The sequence below is a fragment of the Suricata suricatta genome, chromosome 12 (assembly GCF_006229205.1).
Source record: "Suricata suricatta isolate VVHF042 chromosome 12, meerkat_22Aug2017_6uvM2_HiC, whole genome shotgun sequence".
NCBI lineage: Eukaryota > Metazoa > Chordata > Mammalia > Carnivora > Herpestidae > Suricata > Suricata suricatta.
This window is the reverse complement of record NC_043711.1, coordinates 57,304,514-57,330,196: the sequence shown is the minus strand read 5'-3', so window position 1 is coordinate 57,330,196 and position 25,683 is coordinate 57,304,514. Positions and strand designations below refer to the sequence as shown.

Here is a 25,683-nt window from a genome sequence, read left to right as displayed (position 1 = left end):
GCTGACTCTGCCTCCTCGCCATCTTGAAAGGTGATTTCACTCTCCTGGCTTTTGTGCAGATACAAAAGACCCCAGTGGGTTGATGTTATTACCTGGTTCTTATTTGCAGCAATTGTTTCGGGAATTCTCACACTCTCAAGACAGCATTTGGATTACTTGACCCACTTTTTATGCTGTAATAGTGGGGGTCATATGCTCTAGAACTTGGACCTTAGGCTATTGTGGCTGTTGGAACATAAGAGAAACATAAGAGAAAATGGCTTCGTTGTTAATACTCTTATATTTCGGCTCTCCTGAGGTTTTGAAAGATCATCATTAGGATTAAGTCTGAACTGGGGCGCCTGGGTGGCTCAGTCGGTTGAGCATCTGACTTTGGCTCAGGTCACGATCTCACGGTTCATGGGTTGGAGACCTGCTTAGGGCTCTGTGCTGACAGCTCAGAGTCTGGAGCCTGCTTTGGATTCTGTGTCTCCCTCTCTCTCTCTCTCTGCCCCTCCCCTGCTCACGCTCTCTCGCTCTCTCGCTCTCTCTCAAAAATAAATAAAAAACATTAAAAAAAATTAAAGGATCAAGTCTGAACTCAAAAGCCCCTATTTTTAGATTTTTTTTTTCCTTTTTAGCTGGAGGGCTAGACTCTGAGATCTAGGGTGGGTGGAACAGAAGAGAAGCCACTGTTAGCCCATTTAATCTTACTGGAGAATACATCCTTTGTATTGATTCCATCGTTTAATGCAGGAGGAAGAACCTGAGCTCCTGTGGTGTGCCTTGTCTAAGGTGCGGGGACTGTGATGGCATGGGAAGAAAGGGGTAATGTGTCTTGTCTGAAAATACATTGCTAGGCAGAAAGATTCCTTAGCCAAGTCCAAAACTGAACCCAGTGGCTCAGTCGTTGAGCATCCAACTCTTGATTTCGGTTCAAGTCATGATCTTGTTGTACCCAGATTTTAATATCGCCCCCTAAAACCAGAGATTACCTGGGAGACCAAATCACGCATGCAAAAGCAAAGGGCTTTATTACGAATTTAGGCCCAGCCAGCCTAAACTCAGGCTCACAGACTTACTGGATCCACGTGGAGTGAGCCCCGAACAAAGGCAGGGTAGGGCCTTTTATGAGTTTGGGAAGGGGGAGTTACAGGAAATACAGTGATCCAATCATTATTATACAATATTATTGACAGCAGGTTTAACCATTCACATTGCCTAGAGTATTTACTTTTGGCGGGAACCAATCACAACATTTAGAGTATTGACCAATCACAGAGTGGGCCCAGGACCCTCACGTAGGGCGTGACTAGTCTTAGCCTCCATCTTTAGGCCTGCCCTTAGAATGTTACAAGGGTGGTCCCTTTTGCCTTGGGCAATGTGTGCCCTTCTATTGTTTCATGGAGTCAGTTTCAGACCTGCATCCTTACAATCTCACAGTTTGTTAAGTTCAAGCCCCATTATCAGACTCCCAGCTAACAGTAGGGAGCCAGCCTGGGATTTTCTCTCTCCCTCCCTCTCTCTGTCCCTCACCCCCTTCTCTCTTATCTCCCTGATGGGGCTCCTTACCTTATCTGTTAGACTCATTTGACCATATTTCAGGTCAGCCAGGAAGTGGGGAAAGAGAGCAGCGAAAGAGGGCTGAGCGTCTCCCCAGGTCTCCCCCTCCATCTCAGGAGGACAGGAGAGGAAGAGGGCTAAGAAGACACAGGATCAGGAGGCGGTTGGAGAGGCCCCGAATCTGGCTTCGCTATTTAGGGCTGTGTGGCCTTTCAGTATGTTGCTGTGGTTGTAAAATGGACATGAAGTAACAACGCTGACCTTCCAGGCAGGCCTGTTCAGAGGAATCGTTAGTCTAGTGCAGGCAAAGTACACAAAACAGTGTCGGCTTAGACAGGCACCTACTAAATATTAGCTGCTTTTATCACTGTCGTTGAGGCACTGTCTCCAGTGACCATGACGGGACTGGGACTCAATTCATGTGTTTGATGAATGTGATGGGCCCTTGGAACGACTGCTGTATTTACACTGTACCTTTCTGTACTTCAGTGTTTTCTTTGAAATTGGGAAGGTATTGTTAGTTGTCAGCTCTGGTTGCTGGAACAAGAAAACCCCCAAATGTCCATGGCTTCCTACCACAGCTGTTTCTTGCTTGGGTAACAGTTCAACATGTGTGTCCCTGTGGTGTGGCTGGCTGGTCTCCACAGGGTTGAATCAAAGACCTAGGCCCTTTCCCTCTTGTGCTGCCGCCCCGAGGGCCCAGAGTCCTCAGCTTCCAGCTGGTAGAAGAGGCTGCTTGTATTTCTTTAAAATGACAGAAGTCTTGTATTCCTTCCATTTACCATTGGGTTGGTGAGAACGTCATTCTGGATGTAGAGGGCCAGGGAACGTGGTCCTGGCCGCCAGCTGCCTTGCGCTGGCCACTGGACACGAACGAAGGATGTGGCATGCTTTTCTAGTCACTTTTTGGGCCAATACACCACTTCTAAGTCATAGGCAATAAATATGGCTGAGGCTCAGAGATGAATCACACAGCTGACACATGGCAGAGTTGGGGTTCAGTCTCTCTCTTGAAGCCTTGTGTCATTCTCACATCTTGCTGTCTCTCTTTTTTCTTTTTTAAAAAAATTTTTTGACATTTATTATTGAGAAACAGAGAGAGAGAGAGCATGAGCATGGGAGGGGGCAGAGAGAGGGGGAGACACAGAATCCGAAGCAGGCTCCAGGCTCTGAGCTGTCAGCACAGAGCCGGAGACAGGGCTCAAACCCCGAGCCATGAGATCATGACCTGAGCCAAAGTCGGAGGCTCAACCAGCTGAGCCGCCCATGCGCCCGTCGCTGTTTCTCCTCTACCTCCCACAGGCTGTGCTGTCAAGTGTCAGGAGCTTCCCCCAGAGGTTTCACGGTGCCAAGCTCCAATCATTTAGGAAACTATGGATCCCAAACAGTGGCAAGAGCAGTGGGTGCTCTTGATCAGTCCTGCGGTCCATATTATCACGACACGTTTCATATTAGTCTGCGAGGGCTGCTCTAATAAAAACCACAGACTAAGGAAAAATTCTGCCTCAAAATTGGAGTGTCAGCTCCTGCTTGAGTTTCCGAGTGAGCCTGCGTGCCTACAGTTTGACTCCCCAGTCCCGACAATCATGGAAGTCAATTCTTAGAAATAAATCTCTCAATGTATATTTTAAAGAAAGAAAACAACCACAGACTGGGTGGCTTAAGCAACTCATGGTCTCATAGATCTGGAGGCCAGAAGTTCAAGCTCAAGGTGTCGGCAGGGTTGGTTCCTTCCGGGGGGGGGGGGGGGGGGGGGGGGGGCTGAGAAGGAATCTGCCCCAAGCTTGTTTCCTGGCTCCTTGTGGTTTGCTGGCAATCTTTGGTGTTTCTTCACAGGGCGCCTTGGTCGCTCAGTTGGTTAAGCATCCAGCTTCGGCTCAGGTCATGATCTCACGGTTCATGGGTTCAAGCCCCGTGTCGGGCTCTGTGCTGACAGCTCAGAGCCTGGAGCCTGCTTCAGAGTCTGGGTCTCCCTCTCTCTCTGACCCTTCCCTGCTCATGCTGTCTCTCTCTGTCTCTCAAAAATAAGTAAAAAAAAATTTTTTTTAATTAGGGGTTCACTGCTCTAGTAGGACTCATCCTAACTTAGCTAATTACATCAGCAACAGAATACAACAGGAAATCTTTCCAAATAAGGTCATATTCTAAGGTAGGACTTCAACAAATGAATCGAGGGTACACAATTCAACCTGTAATACCTTATTATTTGTGGCTTTCAACAAACCAGTGACCTCCATATTTCTATTATAACTAATGTATCCCAAATGGGAACAAATATACTTCAAAAAGAGAATAGTAGGGGTGCTTCGGTGGCTCAGTCGGTTAAGCGGCCAACTTAGGCTCAGGTCATGATCTCACAGTTGCTGAGTTTGAGCTTGCATTGGGCTCTGTGCTGACAGCTCAGAGCCTGGAGCTGCTTCGGGTTCTTTGTCTCCCTCTCTCTTTCTCTGCCCTGTTGTAGGTTAGCAAACGTAGTAAAAAATTGAAAATCATTAACTTGCTGTTTGACTTCTGTAAATTACTTTGCAAACGTATTTCTCCATGCACTGTTCTAACTATGCGGTGACCACTATGTGGCTCTCTGTTGGAGTTGTCAGAAGGTGCTAACCTCACCTGTAAATTCGGCTGCTTTCTAAACAGACAACTTAGATCGTAAGTTGCACTCCTACCCCCTTGTTTGAAGCTGACCGGACAAAGCATAAGTGTGGGAAGTCACGTATTCACTATCTCACAGAACCTGGAGTGCCTAACTATAATTGGTCATTTCAAGATCCTCGTGAGACAAAGAACTTTAAAACTGATAGGATCCCGCCAGAACTACTGTCTGTCTGTAAAAATGTGACTGAGTGTCCTGAAATGCTGTAAACTTTAATTGGTTAACTAAATGATGATCTTTTATGCCTTGCTAAAGTCCATATAAGCTCACCGCTACCTTTGTTCGGGGACATTCTCTGCTCCTTAACACTAGGGAGATCAGGTTTGGCCCAGCCATAAAGAAAATCTTGCCTCACTTCTATTCGGCGTTTGGTGGTCTTTATCATCACCCTGTTACATGCCCCTCCCCTGCTCACGCTCTGTCTCTCAGGAAATACATAAAAATCATTTTTAAAAAGGAGTGTTAAAAGAATGTAATTTAGTGTGGGAGACAACACCTGTCTGCATATAGAAGTTTGATTTCTAGACAGTAAGGTCAGCACCTGCTTGGCAGGAAATAAACTGGTGATAAAATTTCTACAACTTATTTGTTGAGCCCTTTAATTAAGATATTATTGATTGCTATGAAGTAGAGACCTTTATTAGACCCACTCATTTTTCACATAACTGATTATTGATCTTGTAGTCTTAGAAGACAACTCCACCCCTTCTCCCCAATGCGGTACAAGTAACTCTCTCCATTAGTGTTGCGACTTTAGCATTGAGGAATCTAGGAATGGTTTCCTACAATGTGCCCAAGACCTAAAGCCAAGCATCTTGATATATGAACACTAACTTTATGACCATGGAGGAGTGTCAGCTTATTTGCTAGTTCTGTAACAAGTTCTGTATGGGAATCAGTTGTATTGATATGATTATAGAGGGAAGACGTAGAGAGATAGTGTTTTGAACACTGAATGAACATAGGAAACTCTATATTCCCAGCAAACTGATTAAAAACAGCATCCTATTTCTCGTGTTGATGGGAATCTCCTAGTACAACCATTTTTATTTTTCTTTTTTAATGTTTTATTTATTTTTGAGAGAGACAGACTATGAGCAGGGGAGGGGAAGAGAGCCATTTTTCATTTTTATAGTATTACAGGAGAGACACTGAACACTTACTGTGCTATATATTTTCATGTTATTTTGCTTAATCCTCACAAGTCCTGTGAGATAAGCGGTATTAAACTGATTTTTACGAAAAGGACCCTTTTCCCACTGTATGTGCTACTAGAGTACTTACACCCTATTTTTTCTAACTTTTGTTTTGGAAATTGTGTGCCATTAAACATCTCACTTACTTCATATAGGAGACTTCTGTACGCTAAACAGGACTGGACACATTATCAGGTTGAATGATAGGACTACATGTTTTGACAGAAGTGTACAGTAGCTCAAACTTGAAACCCGGTTTTTAAAATTTTTTTAATGTTTATTAATTTTTGAAGGAGAGAGGGACAGAGAATGAGCAGGAGAGGCGCAGAGAGAGAGAGACCCACAATCTGAAATGGGCTGCAGGCTCTGAGCTGTCAGCACAGAGCTTGATGCAGGGATGGAACTCAGGAGCCGCAAGATCATGACCTGAGTCCAAGTCAGTTGCTTACCCAACTAAGCTACCCAGGTGTCCCCAAACCCAGTTTTTTTAAATAATCACTTTTTGTTTTGCCCATGGGGTTATTTCAAAGGCAGTTTCCAAAGGCCTTTTTGTGAAGCTGAGGGCTGAAGTAAGAAAATACTGAACACTGATGAAGAAATATGGTGTCAAATCTTCCAACGTTAAAGATAAAATATGTAATAGATTGCTACAAATACTTGAAAAGATTTTTGCAACCAGAAAAGTTTTTGAGCTCTTCTCCCACGCACCCCACACCAAGTTGTGTCATCAAGTTAATCTTTTATTGGGCGGGGTCGACAAAGCGCTTTGAGATGACTGATATTTCCCACTCTTCTCTAGGAGTTCACACGGTGGAGGGGGAAAGCCTTTTCCAATACCGTGTCAACGCCTGAATCAGGTCACAAGTGCAGAGAAGGGATCTTCCTGCAGGAGGCTGACTTAAAACCACGAGGGGGCGCCCATTTGCCCCGGGTCAGGGCATCGCTGGTCAAGGACTTGCGCTTCCGCAGGGCTGCGACCCGTCCCAGCCAAGTGACACACCCCTTCTCGGTTCCGCCAGGAGCTTCTCTTCTTCCGCCTGCCTCTTAAATTGTCGTGTCCGGGAGAGTTGTGATTTAGGATTATATCCAGACCCTTTCTGGCAGAACAAGCCTTTTATTTTCCTCTTCCACCACCCACTTAAAAAAAAAAAAAACATTACGGCTACTGTGCTCCTCTCCAGAGATAACTAGTATTGTAAATATTGCGTTTTCCCCGCCCCATTTCCTTTTCTTTCTTTTTTTTAATGTTTACTTTTGAGAGAGACAGAGACAGAGTGTGAACGGGGCAGGTTCAGAGAGATTGGGAGACACAGAATCCGAAGCGGGCTCCAGGCTCTGAGCTGACAGCAAAGGGCCCCACGCGGGGCTCCAACCCACAAACTGTGAGATCAGGTCCTGAGCTGATGCCGGCAACTTAACCGACTGAGCCCCCCAGGCGCCCCCCATTTCCTTTCTTATGCGGTGTCCTCATCGCCGCGACTGGCAAGAGGGAGCCTGGGGTCCCCGAGAAGTCTCTCCCGCCTGGCAAGGACGCAACCACCCACCGGTGCTTGAAAACAAACACCTTGCAACACACCCTGCAACAGCCGCTACCAGCAGAGCACCAAGCCGCCACCACGGGACCCGTCCCGCCCCTGCAGCTTCCCTCCCCGACCTAGGCGGATGGCCGCGCAAGCTCAGAGGCGGCGGGCGGCGCGGGGCGGGCCCGCGGCTAGGCTCAGGCCGGTGACGTCATCTGGAGACGCGAGCCATGTTCACGTGACCGAGGCGCTAGGAAGGAGGCTTTGGCCGAGGGGCGACGCGAACAACGTCTGGCGGCATGAGCGCGGTGGCGCTCTTACGTGGGGCGGCGGCGGCGCGTGCCTGCCGGGCCATGGTGGCCTCGGCTGTGAGCCGGCGCCTGCTCCGCACTAGTCCGCCGAGTCGAGCTTTCGCCAAGGAGCTCTTCCTGGGCAAAATCGAGAAGGTAACGCCGAGCCCTGGTCGTCCTTGCCCTCTTGCTTCCCGCGTTTTGCCCCTTAGCAGAAAAGAGGGGTAGAAGTGAGAGTCCCCAGACCTGGCTGACAGATGATACCGTCGGGGCGGGGCGGGGTGCGTGCTAAAGCTCCCAGTTCCCGAGTCCCACTAGAACCTTTCCGTGGAAGGGGAAGAGTCTAGGGTACGGGGTCCTGAGAATTCCATCTGTGGTTTTGACAGATGTTCCAGCTAATTCTTGTTAGCTCAATTTGGGAAACCCTAAGGCGACGTGGTCCCTAAGCAACCCTCGACCCAGCGCTCTGGACCCGGAATGTGCGGCATTTCCGCTGTGATTCGTAAAACACAGCTCAGAGCCTGGCGCTCTCGCTCTTCCGTCCGCTCTCAGGGGCCCCTTAGCTTTCACGGCTTGACTTCCAGCGCGTCCCTCTGTCATTAGGGCTCCTCGGCAGCCTGGCTTCAAGTTGCCTTCACCACCCTTCCCTTCCGAAGGCCGTATAACCCTGTCCGTAGTAACTGCTACATTACCAAGCACTCATTCGCTCTCCTCTTAGTGGATTTGACCTTAGTCCTTGGTCCTGTAACTTTGAGCCTCAGTTCTTTCAGCCCGAAAGTGGAGCTAGTGATATGTGCTGCCTCACAGGGATGTGTTGTATAGTGAGATTTATAGTGCGTGGAAATGCTTTTGAAACTGTCAGGTACTGTGCAGATGCAGAGGCAGCAGGGTAGGTAATTAACTCTGGCTTCACCACTCACTCGTTGTGTGACCTTGGTTAGTCACTTCACTTTCCCGTCCCTGAGGGTGATGATCTACAAAATAGTGGAAGTAGTACTTGCCCACTTCTCAAAGTGCGGTGTAAAGCAAAGAAAACATTTGTGTCAAATGCTTTGAGGTGGGCTGAAATGTTGGCTGATACTGTTTAAGGGGTTACTCCCTGGTTTTTCTTTTTGACTATCCCTCTGATCAGTCAGGCATTACAGGAGCAGAAGCTGAAATTCGGAGTAGTTCACCTTGCCAAGAAGTGCAAAGCCAGGTTTTAATGTTTGAGAAACTGTTTTTCCCAGAACCTGGGGCCTTTGGGTGCTCAGTCCTGGGATTCCTGCCTTCCAGCACCTTGGTGAAAACAACCCACAGATCTTTCACGCTTCTCTTTCTCCAAGCCTCTTGCACCACCTCCCCAGTCTTCACTCTCCCCTGTCAACTTTGCTGCTTGTCTCACTGAGAAAGTACCGGAAGTCAGGTTGAGAACCCCCACCACGTCTGCCCCTCCTAGGACCCCATGTGTGCCCATATGATCTGCACTCTGTTACTGTGGATAAACTATGTACTCTTGGCAAAGACCAGCCTCATCACTAGAGCCCCTGCCTTCTCGCCTACTCAGGGGCTTTCACTGATCCAGTAATTCTTGCCTTTCTCATCGACATTGGTGATTGTTTCCTCTCTGCTTCGTCTTGCACCCATCTTGTTTGGGCTTTTGTCCTTCACAGTCTGCCAGCACTGCTCTCAGGCAGGATCAGTAGTGACCTCCATGTTGTCCAGTCTAGTGGTATATTCTCCTCTTGCTTGACCCATCACTGGCATTTGACACACAGGTCACCACTCCTGGCTTCTAAACAAAAAAACAGTTATCTCCTGCTCTCCTATTCACTTCATTGGCTAATGTTTCTCCGTGTCTTTTGCTCGTTTTTTCTTGGCTCCTTACCCTCTGAACATTGACCAGTCTGACTAGCCCAGTCAGAGTTGGGAATTTTTTTCCTTATTTTTTAAATTAAGTTTTTCATTATAATTCCAGTATAGTTCACATACAGCGGTATGTTAGTTTCAGGTGTGCAATATAGTGATTCAGCAGTTCTAAGCATTACTCAGAGCTCATCATGGCAAGTGTACACTTTAATCCCCGTCATCTATTTTAACCATCCCCCCACCTACATCCCCAGTAGTAACTATCTGTTTATTCTCTAGTTAAAGGTTTTTTTCTTAGTTTGTGTCTCTCTGTTGTTTCCCTTTGCTCATTTGTTTTGTTTCTTAAATTCCACATATGAGTGAAATCATATAGTATTTGTCTTTCTCTGGCTTTTATTTTATTATTTTTTTTAATGTTTATTTTTGAGAGAGAGCGTGAGCAGGGTAGGGGCAGAGAGAAAGGAAGACACGGAATCTGAAGCAGGCTCCAGGCTCCGAGCTGTCAGCACAGAGCCTGATGTAGGGCTCAAACCCATGAACCATGAGATCATGATCTGAGCCAAAGTTGGACACTCAACTGACTGAGCCCCCCAGGTGCCCCATTCTCTGGCTTATTTCGCTTAGCATAATACTTTCTGGCTCTCTCCATGTTGCCAATGGCAAGATTTCCTTTCCTTATTTATTTTGAGAGACACAGAGCATGAGCAGGGGAGGGGCAAAGAGAGAAGGAGACACAGAACGCAAAGCAGGCGCCAGACTCTGAGCTGTCAGCACAGAGCCTGACACGGGGGTTGAACCCATGAGCAAGATCACAACCTGAGCCGAAGTTGGATGCTCAATTGACTGAGCTACCCAGGCGCCCCAATATTTCATTTTCTTATGGCTGAATAATATTCTGTTGTACACATATATCATATCTTTATTCATCTATCGATGGACACTTGGACTGCTTCCATAATTTGGCCTTCGTAACTAATGCTGCAGTAAATATGGGGGTGTGTGTATCTTTTTGAATTAGTATTTTTGTATATTTTGGGTAAATACCCAGTAGTGTGATTATTGTAAGGTAGTCCTCTTTTAAACTTTTTTTAAGTAGTCTCTACACCAAATATGGGCTCGAATTCATGACCCCGAGATCAAGAGTCGTATGCTCTACTAACAGAGCCAGACAGGCTCCCCTAACATTTTGTTATTGTTTTTATTTTTTAATTACAGTATGGTTAACATAACACTGTTATATTAGTTTCAGGTGTATCTGTTTTTTTAAGTGAAGTATAGTTGACACACAGTGTTACATTAGTTGCAGGTGTACAACATAGTGATTTGACAAGTCTGTATTCAGGCTCATCACAAGCGTGGCTGCCGTCTGTCAGCGTCTGGCACTGTTCGAACACCATTCACAGCGTTCCCTGTGCCGTGCCTTTCCTCACTGGAAACCGGCACCTCCCACTCCTCTTCACCCATTTTGCCCATTCTCCCACCTCCTTCTCCTCTGGCACCCATTAGTTCTCTGTATTTATGAGTCTGTTTTTTCAAAGTTGGGGTTTTCTGAGACTCAGTCTATAGACTTTTTATCCACAGCTCTTCCTTTAATCTAATTTAGTATTGTGGCTTTAAATACTATCAATAGCCTGGTGACTCAGATCTATTTCTCCAGCTCAGACTTCTCCCTTGAACTTTTGGCTCTTGATCTCTACCTTTATACTCAAAAGCTCCACTTTGAGCTCTCATATGACATCAGCTTTAGCTTATCTAAAATGGAGTGCCTGGTCTTTCCGCCCAGTCTTGCTCTGGTGGCTCTGTCCAGGCCCAACACCTGGAATCTCCTTTGATGCCTCTTCTTCTCTTAATCCATGTCTAAGGCAACAGCAAATCCTGTTTCTCTACCTTTGGGATATACTTAGAATCTGACGACTTTTAAGCCCTTCCACCGCTGCCGCCCTGATTCAGGCCACGCTCATCTCTCACGGCATTATTGGGGCATGAGCAGAAACATGGCATCTGAGATGGGGGACGGTGGGGAGCTGAACGGGAGACGTGGGGAGGACCTTCCCGTCTGCAGCCTTCACCAGACTGGCTTTGCATGTACCTATTTTACGTATTCGGCTTCTGTAGTTGGTTTATTTCAGAAACAGGTTCTGCTGCTTTAAGAAATGTAGAAACTGCTGACTAGGAATTAAGGCTGACACCTGTGAGGCCCCACATTCGGTTTCTGAGCGGTGCTGTCAGACCTCTGATCGGAAAGGCACTTGAGAGCTCTCTTCCTGGAGCAGCCCTGCAAACCCACATCCAAAGGTTTTCAGTTATAGGTGAAGGCCCGCCAGCTGCCAGGCTGTTCTCTGTCCTCCCGTGATGTGCTCGTGGTATCAGAACTGAATAATCTTCTAACACAGCCTCATCCACAAAGCCCATGGGCGTTAATGGGGCTGGAAAGGACCTAGGTTGAGCCTCCCCATGTTCTGCTAAGCTTTGTTCTGAGACACTGTAGAGGGATGGAAATCTCAGCATATTTTCCTTCTAGACCATCTTGAGGGCAGGGTAGGAAATGGCCTGGGGTAGGGGACAGGAATTCCTATAAGTCTGCTGTCCCTTTTGGATAGGGACCCACCACAAGGCTGGCATCATGGGCCCGGAGAGGAGAACACAGACCTGGGAGCATGTGGCTGAGTGGACAGGCTTCCGGGGCTGACGAGGTACACAAGGGGCTGGAGAGGAAGATGGAGGACTCCTCTCTGCAGAGACCTTTCTTGAACCCTTGGTGGGAGGTGCTCTTGGCTGCCGGCAGGCAGCCGGTGACCTGGGGCCTCACTTCTCAGCCGCTGCGAGACCAAGTCCAAGTACTTGTGCTGTGCCGGCAGCTGAGGGGCAGCAGGAGATTTTGGGTGATACAGAGTGACGACCCAACGAGGAGCCCTGGGCCAGTGGAGACATGGGCCACCTGACAGCCTGAGACGGAGACTCGGAGCTCAGCCAGTAGCTTATACAGATCGTCACGGTTACTTGGAGTCTCAGGACACACCTCTCTTTTGAGCCTCACCTTCTGAAGGGTCCTCGGTAACCGAAGAGACCCTGAGTCTGAGAAGGGCCTGGTCACACATGTGCCTGTTGGACTCGGGTTGATCTGGCTCCACCAGCAGTGGCCTCCCTCCAGGAAGCAGATGCCCTTGGACCGGAGGGCTGGGGGCCAGTGTGAGGCGGGATGTGAGGCCTTGTCCCCACAGCGTATTCTTGTCTGCGTGATGCCTTTAAATTCCCAGAATAACCAGGGTAGAACTTTACGTTTGAGTAGAGAGCTTTCCCGTCTGGTCCCTTTGACAGTCCGCAGGACGCCGCTGAGTGAATATTACCCTCACATTATGGGTGGGATATGAAGCCTGGAAAGGTGAAGGGGTTTGGCTAAGGTCACCCAGTCAGCAGGCTGCAATCAGGGAGCAAAGCCCAGGCTTTGCAGTGTTACGGCTCTTTATTTTGTGGGACACTCGGCATAACTTGTTACTGATTGGGAAAGCTGATTAAAATCAAGAATAAACCTGCTCAAGTTGAAAGGAAGGTCTGTGTGGAGTCTAATACACAATTCCTGTTCTGCAATTTGTGTTCTGATATTTGCGTTCTGATTTCTTCCCTGAGTAATGCCCTGCCATTGGACACAGAATCTAGCAACTCTGTTTCGTACCCCTCCCTTTTAAAAAAAATTTTTTTTTTTTTTGAGATCGAGAGAACGGGGAAGGGGAGCAGAGAGAGCATGAGAAGCACGCTCCACACTCTGCAGGATCATGGCCTGAGCCAAAAGCAAGAGTCAGAGCTCAACCAACCGAGTCACCCAGGAGCCCTGTTTCCTTCCATTTTGACTGATATTACCTCTCTGGGAGGTTGCTAACAATCAAATATTTAGTAAATGTTTATCATTTTTAGAAAGAAGTTTTCCCGTTTCCGGAAGTTAGCCAAGATGAACTTAATGAAATCAATCAGTTTGTGGGACCTGTAGAAAAATTCTTCACTGAAGAGGGTATGTATGACCTTTATCATTACTAATTTCCATTTTACAGACAGTTATTTAGATATTTACATTGGAAGCAATATATGTATGGAAGGCTATCTTGAATATCATTAAATCATGGAGAAATAGTACCTGTTGATAATGTTTGCTTTAAGAATCATCCCAATTGCTATTTAATTACAAGGCGTCTAGGTTAGTGTTTCTCAATGTATCTGTGGTGAAGGATTACTTTTAAACATTTCCAAACTGTTGCAGACCAACACTTTTGTAAACTACAATAACCTAACTAGAAAAATGAAGGGAAAAAACCCCAAAGAGCTACAAAATATACATCCATTGATCATGTGCTTGGTTGAGCGGCAATGTAAAAATACTGGAAAGGTTTTTAAAGATTGACTCTCTCTTAGCTCATTATGAACCAGGAATGGTCCGGCAGCCTGCAGACCTCAGGGTGGGGGCGCCGGTGTCACCTATGGGGTCCCTCCCTCAGAGCTGGTGGCCAGAGCTCTCTGGGGAGCTGAGTGGTGGTTGATTGCTAGGAGGACTTCTCTAGCCCTGAGCACCCCGGAGAGTTCTTCTCTATGCAGATTTTGTCTGTGAACCTGTGCCTTGCTAGGAGACTAAAACAGAAATTTTAAAAATATTATATTCATTTATTACTTTATTTAAAATTATGAAAAGCCCATTACATGTTAACAGAAACAATATTTTAAATGAGAAATAATATTTATTTCCTTTTTAAAATTACTTATTTTTAAATTTTTATTCATTTTTATTTTATTTATTTATTTATTTATTTATTTATTTATTTATTGAGACAACACAAGCAGGGAGAGGGCCAGGTGGGGAGAGAGGGAGATTCGTAAGCAGGCTCAATGCGCAGCACAGAGCCCAGCACAGGGCTCGATCCCATGACCCTGGTTTCATGACCTGAGCCAATATCAAGAGGTGATCGCTCAACTGATTGATCCACCTCGGTGCCCCTAATATTTAATTACAAACAAAAAATAGGAGCGGCATGGTTTTACAGTTTTGCAGGTCTTTAAAATATTTGCCTTATTGTTATATGCAACAGATACCAGAATCTAGCTGGATTCTCAGAACTGTTTCCATATTTAATCTATGATAGATTTCATGTAGTCCCTGGAAAACCCCACTGTATACTCATGACAGAAATAGAATTAAAGAGGCAAAGAAAACTTTACCATTATTGAAGTAGCTTTGGCCCTGCGGACTCCCTGCAAGTGTCGTAGTCCTCCCCACCCCCACCCCTGCACATTTTGGGAAATTTTGCATCACTAAGTGTTGTTAGTTTTAAAAGTTGCTTTGTTGTATATAAATATCTTATGTAGAAATACTTCTGTTTTTGTTCTAGTGATTATCTTCCTACTTGTATCCTTTCTTAGTTCCTTGCTCTTTAACTTAAACTGTTACCAGGTGATTTGTCAGGGTTTTTGTAAGCTTTATGGAGGTATAATTGATTTACAATTTGCACATATTTAAAGTGTAACGTTTGATAAATTTTCATATATACGCATCCCCAGGGGACCATCAACACAATTAAGTTTGTAAACCTATCCGTTACCCCTAAGTGTTTTCTCCTGCCCTTTTCATCCCCTGTCCCCAGGCAACCAGAGATATGTTCTCTGTCATTGTAGATTCATTTGCATTTCCTGGAATTCTCTTTAAGTGGAATTCTACATTACATATGTTTTTTTCTGGCTGCTTTCGGTGTAACTTTGATTCCAGTTTGTTTATTCATTCACCTATTAATTGACATTCATTATGCATTCAGATTTTAGCTATCACAAAAGATGCTGTGGATATTTTTCTGTGAGTCTGGCGTACTTCTCTTGGGGAAATATTGAAGGAGTGGAATGTCTGAATTACAAATAGGTTCACATTTAACTTTAAGTATCCACCAACTGTTTTCGAACATGGTTGCCACTTTACATTCCCACTAGCAGTGTATTAAAGGTCCCGTTGCTCCACATTTTCACCAACACTTCATATGGTCTAGTCCTTAATTTTAGCCATTCTCGTGGGTGTGTTGTGGGAGCTCATCGTGGTTATAATTTTCATTTCCCTAATCCCTGATAATGTTAGGCATCTTATGTGCTTATTTGCCATCTGTATATCTTTTTTGGTGAAATGTCTTTCAGATATTTTATACATTTGAAAAAATGGGATTGTCTTATGTTGAGTTCTAGGTGCAAGTTTTCTGTCCAATATATGTTTGGCAAAAATTTTTCTCCTTCCAGGCTGTGGCTTGACTTTTCATTTTACCTTTTGATTTTAATTTTTTATGTTTATTTATTATTGAGACAGAAACACAATCTAGAGCAGGCTCCAGGTTCTGAGCTGTCAGCACAGAGCCTGATGCGGTGCTTGAACCCACAAACCGTGAGATCATGCCCTGGGCCAAAGTTGGATGCTTAACTGACTGAGCTACCCAGGCGCCCCAACTTTTGCTCTTTAAAAAGATAAAATGAAGGGTGCCTGGGTGGCTCAGTCAATTAAGCGTCCAATTTCGGCTCAGGGCATGATCTCACGGTTTATGGGTTCGATTTTTTTTTTTTTTTTCTTGATTTTTGACTCAGGTCATGATCTCACAGTTCCAAGAGATTAGGCCCCACATCAGGCTGTGCACTGACAGCACAGAGCCTGCCTGGGATGCTCTCTGCCCTTTCCTCTCTTCCTGCCCCTCCCCCCTCTTAAATAAACTTTAAAAAAAGAATATTTGTTAAGTAAAGAGCAAAGGTTTTAATATTAAGTATAATTTTTTTTTCTTTTGTAGTTCATCTTTTTTTTGTATTTTATGTTAAGAAATCTGCCAAACCTAAGGTCTTGGTAATTTTGTCTATATTTACTTTAGAAGGTTTCTGTTTGTAACTGTTCACATTCAGATTTATGATCCTTTTCCCAGTTATTGTTTTATATGATGTGAGGTCACATTTGAGGATATTTTTGCATACAACTATCCCGTTGTTCCAGCAATATTTGCTGAAAAGATTATCTTTTTCCCCATTTAATTCCCTCGGTACCTTGGCCAAAAACCAGTGGACCAGAGAATTCCGGGACAGTAGCAGCATGGTAGGAAGCACCAGGACTCTGTCTGCGCCCGATGGGCAGCAGGGGCGGGATCTGTGCGCTGTCTCTGTTTTGGAGACTCTGGAGTCCATTAAAGGCTTGCGATTTCCAGGGATCTTGGGAAGTAAAACTGCAGTTAATTTTGGTCAGTAAGCTCTGAGCAGCTGCCTGCCCTCCACTGCCGGCCCCAACTCCTGAGCGTGCGCACGGCCTGTGGCAGCCAGAGGCCACAGCAGGACCTTGGCCCTCACACATTAGGATTTGTGCTCTGACCACTGCTTCTGACCACGGAGGTACAGACCAAAAGGCAGAGACTCTTCCACCTTCTCTCATTGATGCAGACCCTCACCCTTGTGGCTAAGGTGACAGGTCAGGGGATGCTGTGTCTGTTTTGTCCCCTCTTCATTATTCTTTTTCCTCTTTTGGGAGCCAGATTGGAGACCAGGACATTCAAAAGCAACCATGTATTCAGAGGGAGTTAGAAAGTCCCCCTTACACCCAGGGGCAGGGGTAGACTGGAAGGACCTCAGAAGGCCTTCCATGTAGACCTGGGGCTGATCACTGGCATGTTTTAAAAACGGCAGTTTTTTTTTTTTAAACCAGACATGAAAAGAACAATCAACAAAAGCAAAAATCAACATGTGGGACTAGAGCAAACTTTACAGACTTCTGCACAACAAAAGAAGCCATGACTTAAGAATTGGGAGAAAATATTTGCAAACCCTGTATTGGATAAGGGGGTTAATATCAGAAATGCATAAAGGACTCCTACAACTCAGTAGCAAACCCAGGCAATCCAATTAAAAACAGGGCAGAGGAACTAAATAGACATTTGTCCAGAGAAGATATACATACACATGGCCAACAGGTACATGAAGAGGTAGCTGACATCAGAAATCAGGGAGAGGCAGATCGAAACCACAGTGAGGTGTCCCCTCACACCTATTAGAATGGCTCTCATCAAGAAGATGATATTAAGTATTGACACGGATGTAGACAAAAGGGAACCCGTGCACACTTTTGATAGGAATGTGACTGTTTCAGACATTGTGGAAAACAGTATCGTTGTTCCCCGATTGAAAATATGGGGTGCCTGGGCAGCTCAGTCATTAAGCATCTGACTTCAGCTCAGGTCATAATCTCACGGTTCGGGAGTTTGAGTCTCACATCTGGTGAGCTCAAGCCCCAACTTCTCTCTCTCTCTGCCCCACTTTCATGTGTGCCCTCTCCACCCACCCACCCAACCCCCCCAAAAAAAAGAAAAGAAAAAGAAAATAGAATTACGGAGGCACCTGGGTGTCTCGGTTAAGTGTCTGACTCTTGATCTCTGCTCAGGTCTTGATCTCAGGGTCATGAATTCAAGCTCCATGCACAGCATGGAGCCTACTTGAAAAAGAAAATTACCAAAGGTTCCATCAGTTCTACTTCTGGGTATATCTACAAAGAAAATGAAGCTAGGATATCAGAGAGATGTGCACTCTCATTTTTATTGCAGCGCTAATCACAGTAGCCAGGCTATGGAAACATCTATGTATCCATCAACTGATGGATAGATAAAGAAGGTGTGAGTTATGTGTATATATAAACACACACAATCCTGCCTTTTGCAACAACATGAATAGACCTTGAGGACGTAATATTAAATGAGATAAGTCAGAGAAAGACAAGTACTGTAAAATATCATTTTCATATAGAATCTAAAAAAGCCAAATTCAAAACCAGTAGAACAGAGTTACCAGGAGGTGAGATGTTTAAAGATACAAACTTGCAACTAGTAGATAAATAAATCTGTAGCAGTGTAGTGATTATAGACAACAAAACTATATTATAAACACCAAATGTGCTAAGTCATTAGGTCTTATTCCCACCATGAAAAACAAATGACAAATATATGATGTAATAGAAACATTAGCTAAGACTACAATGGCCATCTTATGCGATATATAAATGTATCCAATTCAACATGTAGTATCCTGAAACTTAAACAATGCTACATATCAAATATATTCAATTAAAAAGAACAAAAAGCAAAAGCAGACACCCTGCAAACTCTGGGGAAGAGGGAAAGTCTGACTTCCAGAATTACCACATTATCAGATTCAAACGTCCAGTAAACAAAAAATTACAAGGCATACAAAGAGGAACAAATGGCCTATTCAAAGAAAAACAAAACAAAACCAAACCAATGGAACAATAGAAACTTGTTTCTGTAAAAGATCTGATGGAGGATCTACTAGACAAAGATTTTTTTATAATTTTTAATGTTTATTTTTCAGAGAGAGACAGAGAGTGAGCAGGGGAGGCAGAGAGAGCAAGGGAGACACAGAATTTGAAGCAGAGCAAAGAGCCTGATGTGGAGCTCGAACTCACAAACTGTGAGATCATGACCTAAGCCAAAGTCAGACGCTTAACCTACTGAGCCACCCAGGCGCCCCCTACTAGACCAAGACTTTAAACCTGCCATCTTAAAGATGCTCAGAGAACCAATGGAAGATGTGAAGGAAGTCGAGAATGTAGGAACAAAATGGAAATGCTAAGAGAAAAGCTAGAAGGAAACCAAAAAGAAACCCCTTATTAAACTCATTTATTAGTGTTGGAGGTTTGGAGGAGGTCCTGGAGGATGTCTGCATAGACAGTGGTGTTGGTTAGGGCAGCTTCCTTCCTCCCTTCTCCCTTTCTCTACTTTGTTTTACTGTGATGGCTAAACTCTCCAGTATCCTGTTGAATATGAATAGTCAGAGCAGACTTTCTTGCCTTCGTTCCTGATCTTAGGGAGAGGAGGAGGAGTTTTTAACCACTAAGTGCAGTGTTAGCTGTACTCTTTGTTAGATTAAAGGAGGTTTCTTCCATTTCTAGTTTGCTGACAGTTTTCATCATAAATTATATTGAATTTTGTCCAATACTTTGTCTGCATTTCTTAAGATGATGACTTTTCTGTCTTTAGTCAATTGACATGGTAAATTACATGTTAATTGCTGCACCAGTCTTACATTTCCAGGATAATTAGTAACTTGGTTGTGATGCATTATGCTTTTTTATATTGTTGGGTTCAGTTTGCTAAAATTTTAAAGATGTTTGCATTGGTGTTCCTGGACATATTTGTCTGTAGTTAATTTTTGGTGATTTTTTAAAAATCAGAATAACGCTGGCCTGCCTTTAGATTAAATCAGGAAGTGTTTCCTCCTCTCCAAGTTTCTGTGAGACTTTGTGTAGAGTTGGTGTTATTTCTTCCTTAAATATTTGGCTGAATTCACCTGTGACACCATTTGAGCCTTGAATTTTTTAATGGGAAAGTTAACTAATTCAGTTTCTTTAATAGACTTAAGCTATTTAGATGATTAATTTATTCTGTGCACTTTGATTTCATAAATTTTAAGGAATTTTACCAAACTTGTTGGGCTTACTGACTTGAAGTTCTTTATAATCTTTTTTTATCCCTTTATTCCCTTAAAACCCTTAAAGCCCATTTGTAGGCTTTGTGCTGATACTTCCATCGTTTATTTCTAGAAAGTAGTCCATTGTGGTCAGAGAACTTTGTATAATTCACGTCCTCTTAAATTTATTGAAATGTGTTTGATGGCTATAACATTGTCTACTTTGTGGGTGTCCTTCCATGTGCACTTGAAAAGAGTATTCTCCTATCGTTCGGTTGGATACTCTATAAATGTCAGAACAAATAGATTGTCCAAATCTAATGTATTCTTACAAGAATTTTAGTGACTTTCCATCAGTAAATGAGAGAAGGATGTTGACCTTTCCGGCATGGTTGTGTGGGTTTTTTTCTTCTCATTTCTGTCAGGGTTTTTTTCATATATTTTTGAGGCTTTGTTATCAGGTGCATGAAAATTCAGGATTATTTATCTTCATGTTGAGTTGACTCCTTATGAAATGACCTTTTTATCCATGGTGATAGTATTTGTTCAGAAATCTGCTTTGCCTGGTGTTGCTACTCCAATTTGTGTGTGTGTGTGTGTGTGTGTGTGTGTGTGTGTTTTAGTGTATATTTTGAGAGAGAGTGTAAGCATGTGTAGGGGAGAGACACAGCACGAACCCCAAGCAGGCTCTGCACTGCAGCACAGAACCCAGTGTGGGGCTCGATCTCACAAACCAGGAGATCATGACCTGAGCTGAAATCTGGAGTGGGATGCCCAACCCACCTGAGCCACCAGGTGTCCTAGCAGCTGTCTTGTGATTGGTGTCAGTACATACGGTATGTTTTGTTCATCCTCTTGACTGATTTCTGTTTTATCCTCCAGATGGGTTTCTCATCCACTTAATAAGCATAGAAATGATTGTAGAAACATGAAATAATCATGAAGCACACACTATAGTAAAATTGGTGTAGCCAAGTTCCACTATATGGATGCTAGTGTTAATGAGGAGAAATAGTTGGTTTATATAATCTCAAAGTATTTTTCTTATGACATTTACTAATTACAAAGGGGAAAATAGTACCTTCATATGGAGAATCTTGGCAAACACCACCTTACACAAGTATTCAAGGTTAGTATCACCAGTAGTGAGACTTTGTGACGTCATGTACCTCTGAACTAATATGTACCAAATCATGAGAAGAGCACATAACCCCAGTGATAGTCTTGCCCAGGACATACAGCCACGGTCTGGTCATGTCAATACATCAGGCAAACCTGGATTGAAGGACATTCTACAAAGTAATCAGTGTTTCGAAAGTATCATCCTGAAAGACCAGGAAACCCTGAAGGACTAGAGAGCACTAAGGAGAGATCACTAAATACAGGGTAGGATCCGGGGACAGAAAAAGGATATTAATGGACAAGAAGTGAAATTAATTTTATAAGTGAGTTAGTAATATTGTATGAATGTCAATTTCCTAATTTTGAGAATTTTCTGTGGTTCAACAAGCTTCTCATAGAAGCTGGGTGAAGAGTATCTGGGAACTCTGTACTATTTTTGTAACTTTTCTTTAAATCTGAAGTTATTTCAAAATGACAGTTTAAAATTAAAATAATATGTATTTCTTATAGGCAACATAGTCAAATGTTATCTTTTTAAAAATCTAATCTGATTGTCTATATTTTTAGTTGATTTTTGATGTGATTGTTTTAATGTGAATGCTGATATATATAGTTGGGTCTATTTAAATCTGTCATCTAGTTGTTTATTTGCCCATTGTTGTCTGCCTTCCCTTTTTCTTCTGTTTTTGCTTTCTTTCAAATTAATGGAATATTTTTTATATTTCCATTTCATCTCTTTTGTGGATTTATTAGTGATACCTCTTTTTTTTTAAGTGGTTGCTTTAGAATTTATGGTGTATAGGTCTTATAAAAGTCTATTTTGAGCTATTATTATGTCCCTTCACATATTCTGTGAGAACCCTACATTTCTGCTTTGGTAGTTCATCGACTATTGTTGCATACATTTTATTTCTATGTTGTAAACCCTACAATACCTTGCTGTTTTTCTTTTCTTTCTTTCTGGTGATAAAATATACATAACATAATTTACCATTTCAATCCTTATTAAATGTACAATTCAGTGGCATTAAGTATTTCATATTGTCAGGGTACCTAGGTGGCTCAGTCAGTTGAACGTCCTACATCAGGCTCTGTGCTGACAGCTCAGAGTCTGGGGCCTGCTTTGGATTCTGTGTCTCCCTCTTTCTCTGCCCCTCCCCCACTTGCACTCTGTCTCTGTCTCTCTCTCAAAAATAAACATTAAAAAATAATAATAGTAAACATTAAAAAATTAAAAAGTATTTCACAGGATCATATAGCCATCACCTCTATTTTTAGGACTTTTTCTGGATGCTGTTATTTTCAGTGTAATTTTTTATTTTTTTAAAGGCTTTTTTTTTTTTAGTTTTATTTATTTAAATAATCTCTACACCCCACATGGGTTCAAACTCCCAACTCCAAGATCAAGAGCTGCATGATCTTCCAGCTAAGCTGGCCAGGTGCCCCAGTATAATTTTTTAATGGAAAAAAAAGATTTTATGTTTGTCTACTTTTTCTAAATTTTTAAATGTTTGTTTATTTTTGAGAGAGAGAGCGCACACGTGAGTGAGCATGAGTGGGGGAGGGGAAGGGAAAGAGAGGGAGACACAGAATCCGAAGCAGGCTCCAGGCTCCAAGCTGTCAACACAGAGCCTGACATAGGGTTTGAACCCATGAGAGATCATGACCCGAGCCAAACTTAGCCACTAACCAACTGAGCTCCCAGGCGCCCCTGCCATTTCCTCCAACGTTTCACCTGCTGGTCATCCCACCCCATGGTTTTCATGTCTAGAAGTACAACCTGTGTCAATTTCTTCCATGTCTCCTTAACATGCTTGTATTTTCTTCTACTTTCTCAAGCGTTTGGAATATAGTTATAATAGCTCTTTTAATGTCTTTGTCTACTATCTCTGTTTATGAGTCACATTCAGTTGATTGTTGTTTCTTTTCGCTGTCAGCCTGTCCATCGTATTTCCCCGCTTCTTTAGGTGCCTGGTAGTTTTCTGTTGGGTGCCAGTCACAGTGGATTCTGCATCATTGGTGCCAGGCATGTGTTTGATATTAAGCTTTGTCCTGGGACGTGGCAAATTGGGGACAGTTTGAGCCTCTGAAGGGTTGCTCTCTCCCCCACTACCCAAAGAGCAAGTTAAAGTGTCTTCATCATGTTCCTATGTTGTCTGAAATCATTTTTTTAGTACACATGAGAGCACAGTAGGAAATGTGGGCATTTTATGTGCCAGTTAACAAGGAAGGAGAGAGAAAATATTCCTATTTACATACCAAAATTATTGCAAGTAAAAACTTGTCTCTAGACACTATTGATAATGCCTCTTAAAAATATTTTGAATACAAGGGAGGGTCCTATTCTATTATTCACAACAACAGAGTTAAATTGGATTATTTCATACTGCCTGGGGACCAGTTTATCCTTTATTTTATAGTTAAGTGATCGTTTTATTTTATTATTGTACTTTTAATTGAAGTGTGATTGACACACAATATATTAGTTCCAGATAGACAACATCGTGATACAACCTTCATGTACACCAGATTCTGTCACCATACAAAGTTGGTACCTATTAGTAGCTGTATTCCTTATGCTGTACATTGTATCCCCAGGTCTTATTTTTTTTCATAACTGGAAGTTTGTATCTTTTAATTCCCTTCCCCTCCTTCTGCCTCCCTTCCCCCACCCCTCTGGCACCCGCCATTATTGTTCTCTGTGTCTGTGAGTTTGTGTCTGTTTTGGTTGTTTTGTTTTTAGATTCCACGTATAGGTGAAATCATACGGTCTTTCTGTGTCTTTCTCATTTCACTTAGTATGATACCCTCTGGATCTATCCATGTTGTCACACACGACATGATTTCATTTTTTTATGTATGTATACCACATCTTTTTTATCCATTCATCTATTGATGGACATTTAGGTTGCTTCTGTTTTGGCCTTTGTTAACAAGGTTGTAGTAAAGGTAGAGGCGTATGTACTTTTTCAAATTAGTGTTTTTACTTTCTTCATATTGTTGTACCCAGATTTTAATATCACCCCAAGAAACCAGAGATTACCTGGGAGACCGAATCACACATGCAAAAGCAAAGGGCTTTATTACAAATTTAGGCCCGGCCAGACTAAACTCGGGCTCACAGACTTCAACAACACACTGGATCCACGTGGAGCAAGCCCCGAACATGGCGGGGCAGGGCCTTTTATGAGTTTGGGAAGGGGAGTTACAGGAAATTGTGACACAGGTACAGGGGTCCAATCATTATAGCATCACATCATTGACAGTTACTTTAACCAATTACAGAGTGGACCCAGAACCCTCAGGTAGGGCATGACTAGTCTTAACCTCCATCTTTAGGCCCGCCCCCAGAAATGTTAATGGTGTTAGCTGGCCTTCAAGGTCAAAGGGGAAACCTGAATCAGACCTGCATCCTTACAATATGAATACCCAGAAGTGGAGTTCCTGGGTTGTATGGTTGTTCTATTTTTAATTTTTTGAGGAACCTTCATACTGTTTTCCACAGTGGCTGCACCATTCTGCATTCTCGCCAGCAGTGCATCAGGGTTCCTTTTTCTCCACATCTTTGCCAATACTTGTTATTTCTTGTCATTTTGATACTAACCATTCTGACATGTCTGAGGTGATATTTCATTTTGGTTTTGATTTGCTTTTCCCTGATGATTAATGATGTTCAGCATCTTTTCTTGGGTCTAATGGTCATCTGTATGTTGTCTTTGAAGAAATGTCTATTCACATTATCTGCCTATTTTTATTTATTTATTTTTAATGTTTATTTTTGAGAGAGAGGGAGACAGCATGAGTGGGAGAGGGGGAGAAAGATAGGGAGGGAGACACAGAGCCCAATGCTGGGCTCGAACTCAGTAACAGTGAGATCATGATCTAGGTGGAAATAAGATGCTTAACACACTGAGCCACCCAGGAGCCCCCTGCCCTCCCCCCCAGCCCATTTTTTAATTGGATTGTTTTTTGACATGCAGTTTTGAGTTCTTTATATATTTTGGCTATTAATCCCTTATCAGATCTCTTATTTGCCAATATTTTTTTCCATTCAGTAAGTTGCCCTTTTTATTGATGATTTCCTTTGCTGTGCAGAAGCTTTTTATTATTTTTTTTTATATTTATTTTGAGAGAGTGTGCATGTGAATGAATTGGGGAGGAAGAGAGAGAGGGGGAGGGAGTCCCAAGTGGGCTCCATGTAAACCTCGTAAACCTCGCTAACCAACTTCTGCTAGCTTCACACTTAGCTCTGGATGTGTCATATGTGGCCTTTATTATGTTAAGTTCCCTCTATACCTACTTTGTTGAGCGTTTTTATCAGAAATGGATGTAGAATTTTATTAAGTGCTTTTTTTTTCTTGGATCTATTGCAATGATCATGATTTTTATCCTTTATCTGACTGTGATGTATCACCTTGATTTGCAGATACTGAACCGTCTTTTCATCCCTGGGTAAATCCCGCTTGAAATAATGACTGACCCATTTATTATATCACTGAATTCAGTACTCGCTCGTGTTCCGTTGAGGGTTTTTGCATCAGAGTTCCCTCCGGGATATTGACCTCGAATGCTGGTGGTGTCATTGGTTTTGGTCAAGCCTCACTTTTGCTTTTAAGTCTTGGTGAGTGGAGGCAGGTCAGCCCTGAGAGCAGTGTTTCCCAGCAGGTGGTCATGATGGCCCCTCTCCAGAACTTCCCAGCCATTTCCCCCTATTTACATCCTACTAATGAAATGTTAATGCCACAGTTGTACCATACATGTTTGTGTGTTATTTGTATTTCTGGTCTTTATACATTAAAAAGGTATTTTTGGCTGCCCCACCCTAGAGGCAGACCCAGTGTTTTTCTGCCTCGGGGCATGCCCTCAGCCTTGTGGAGAATTCATGGTCTAGGGCCAGTTCTCTGCGAGCGACATGGTGCCCTCCTGCGTGCCATGCCCAGCGCCCTGTGTATTTAGTGCGTTGTGGCAAGGAGATGATTCCAGTCCCTGTTACTCCGTGGAAGCAGAGGTCTCCCCAGATCCTGACAGCTTAGTACCTGTGCTCTACC

General features: G+C 43.4%; 1 protein-coding gene across 1 annotated transcript in view; it reads left to right on the top strand.

The window, feature by feature from the left end:
- The first annotated feature begins 7,158 nt into the window (after window positions 1–7,158).
- Window positions 7,159–25,683, top strand: part of ACAD9 (acyl-CoA dehydrogenase family member 9) — a 41,388-nt gene continuing 22,863 nt past the window's right edge. Inside the window, exons 1-2 of the mRNA XM_029916177.1 lie at window positions 7,159–7,360; window positions 12,965–13,058. Of these exons, the coding sequence (XP_029772037.1) occupies window positions 7,214–7,360; window positions 12,965–13,058 (241 nt within the window). The 5' untranslated portion in view covers window positions 7,159–7,213. The remainder of the gene's footprint in view (window positions 7,361–12,964; window positions 13,059–25,683) is intronic.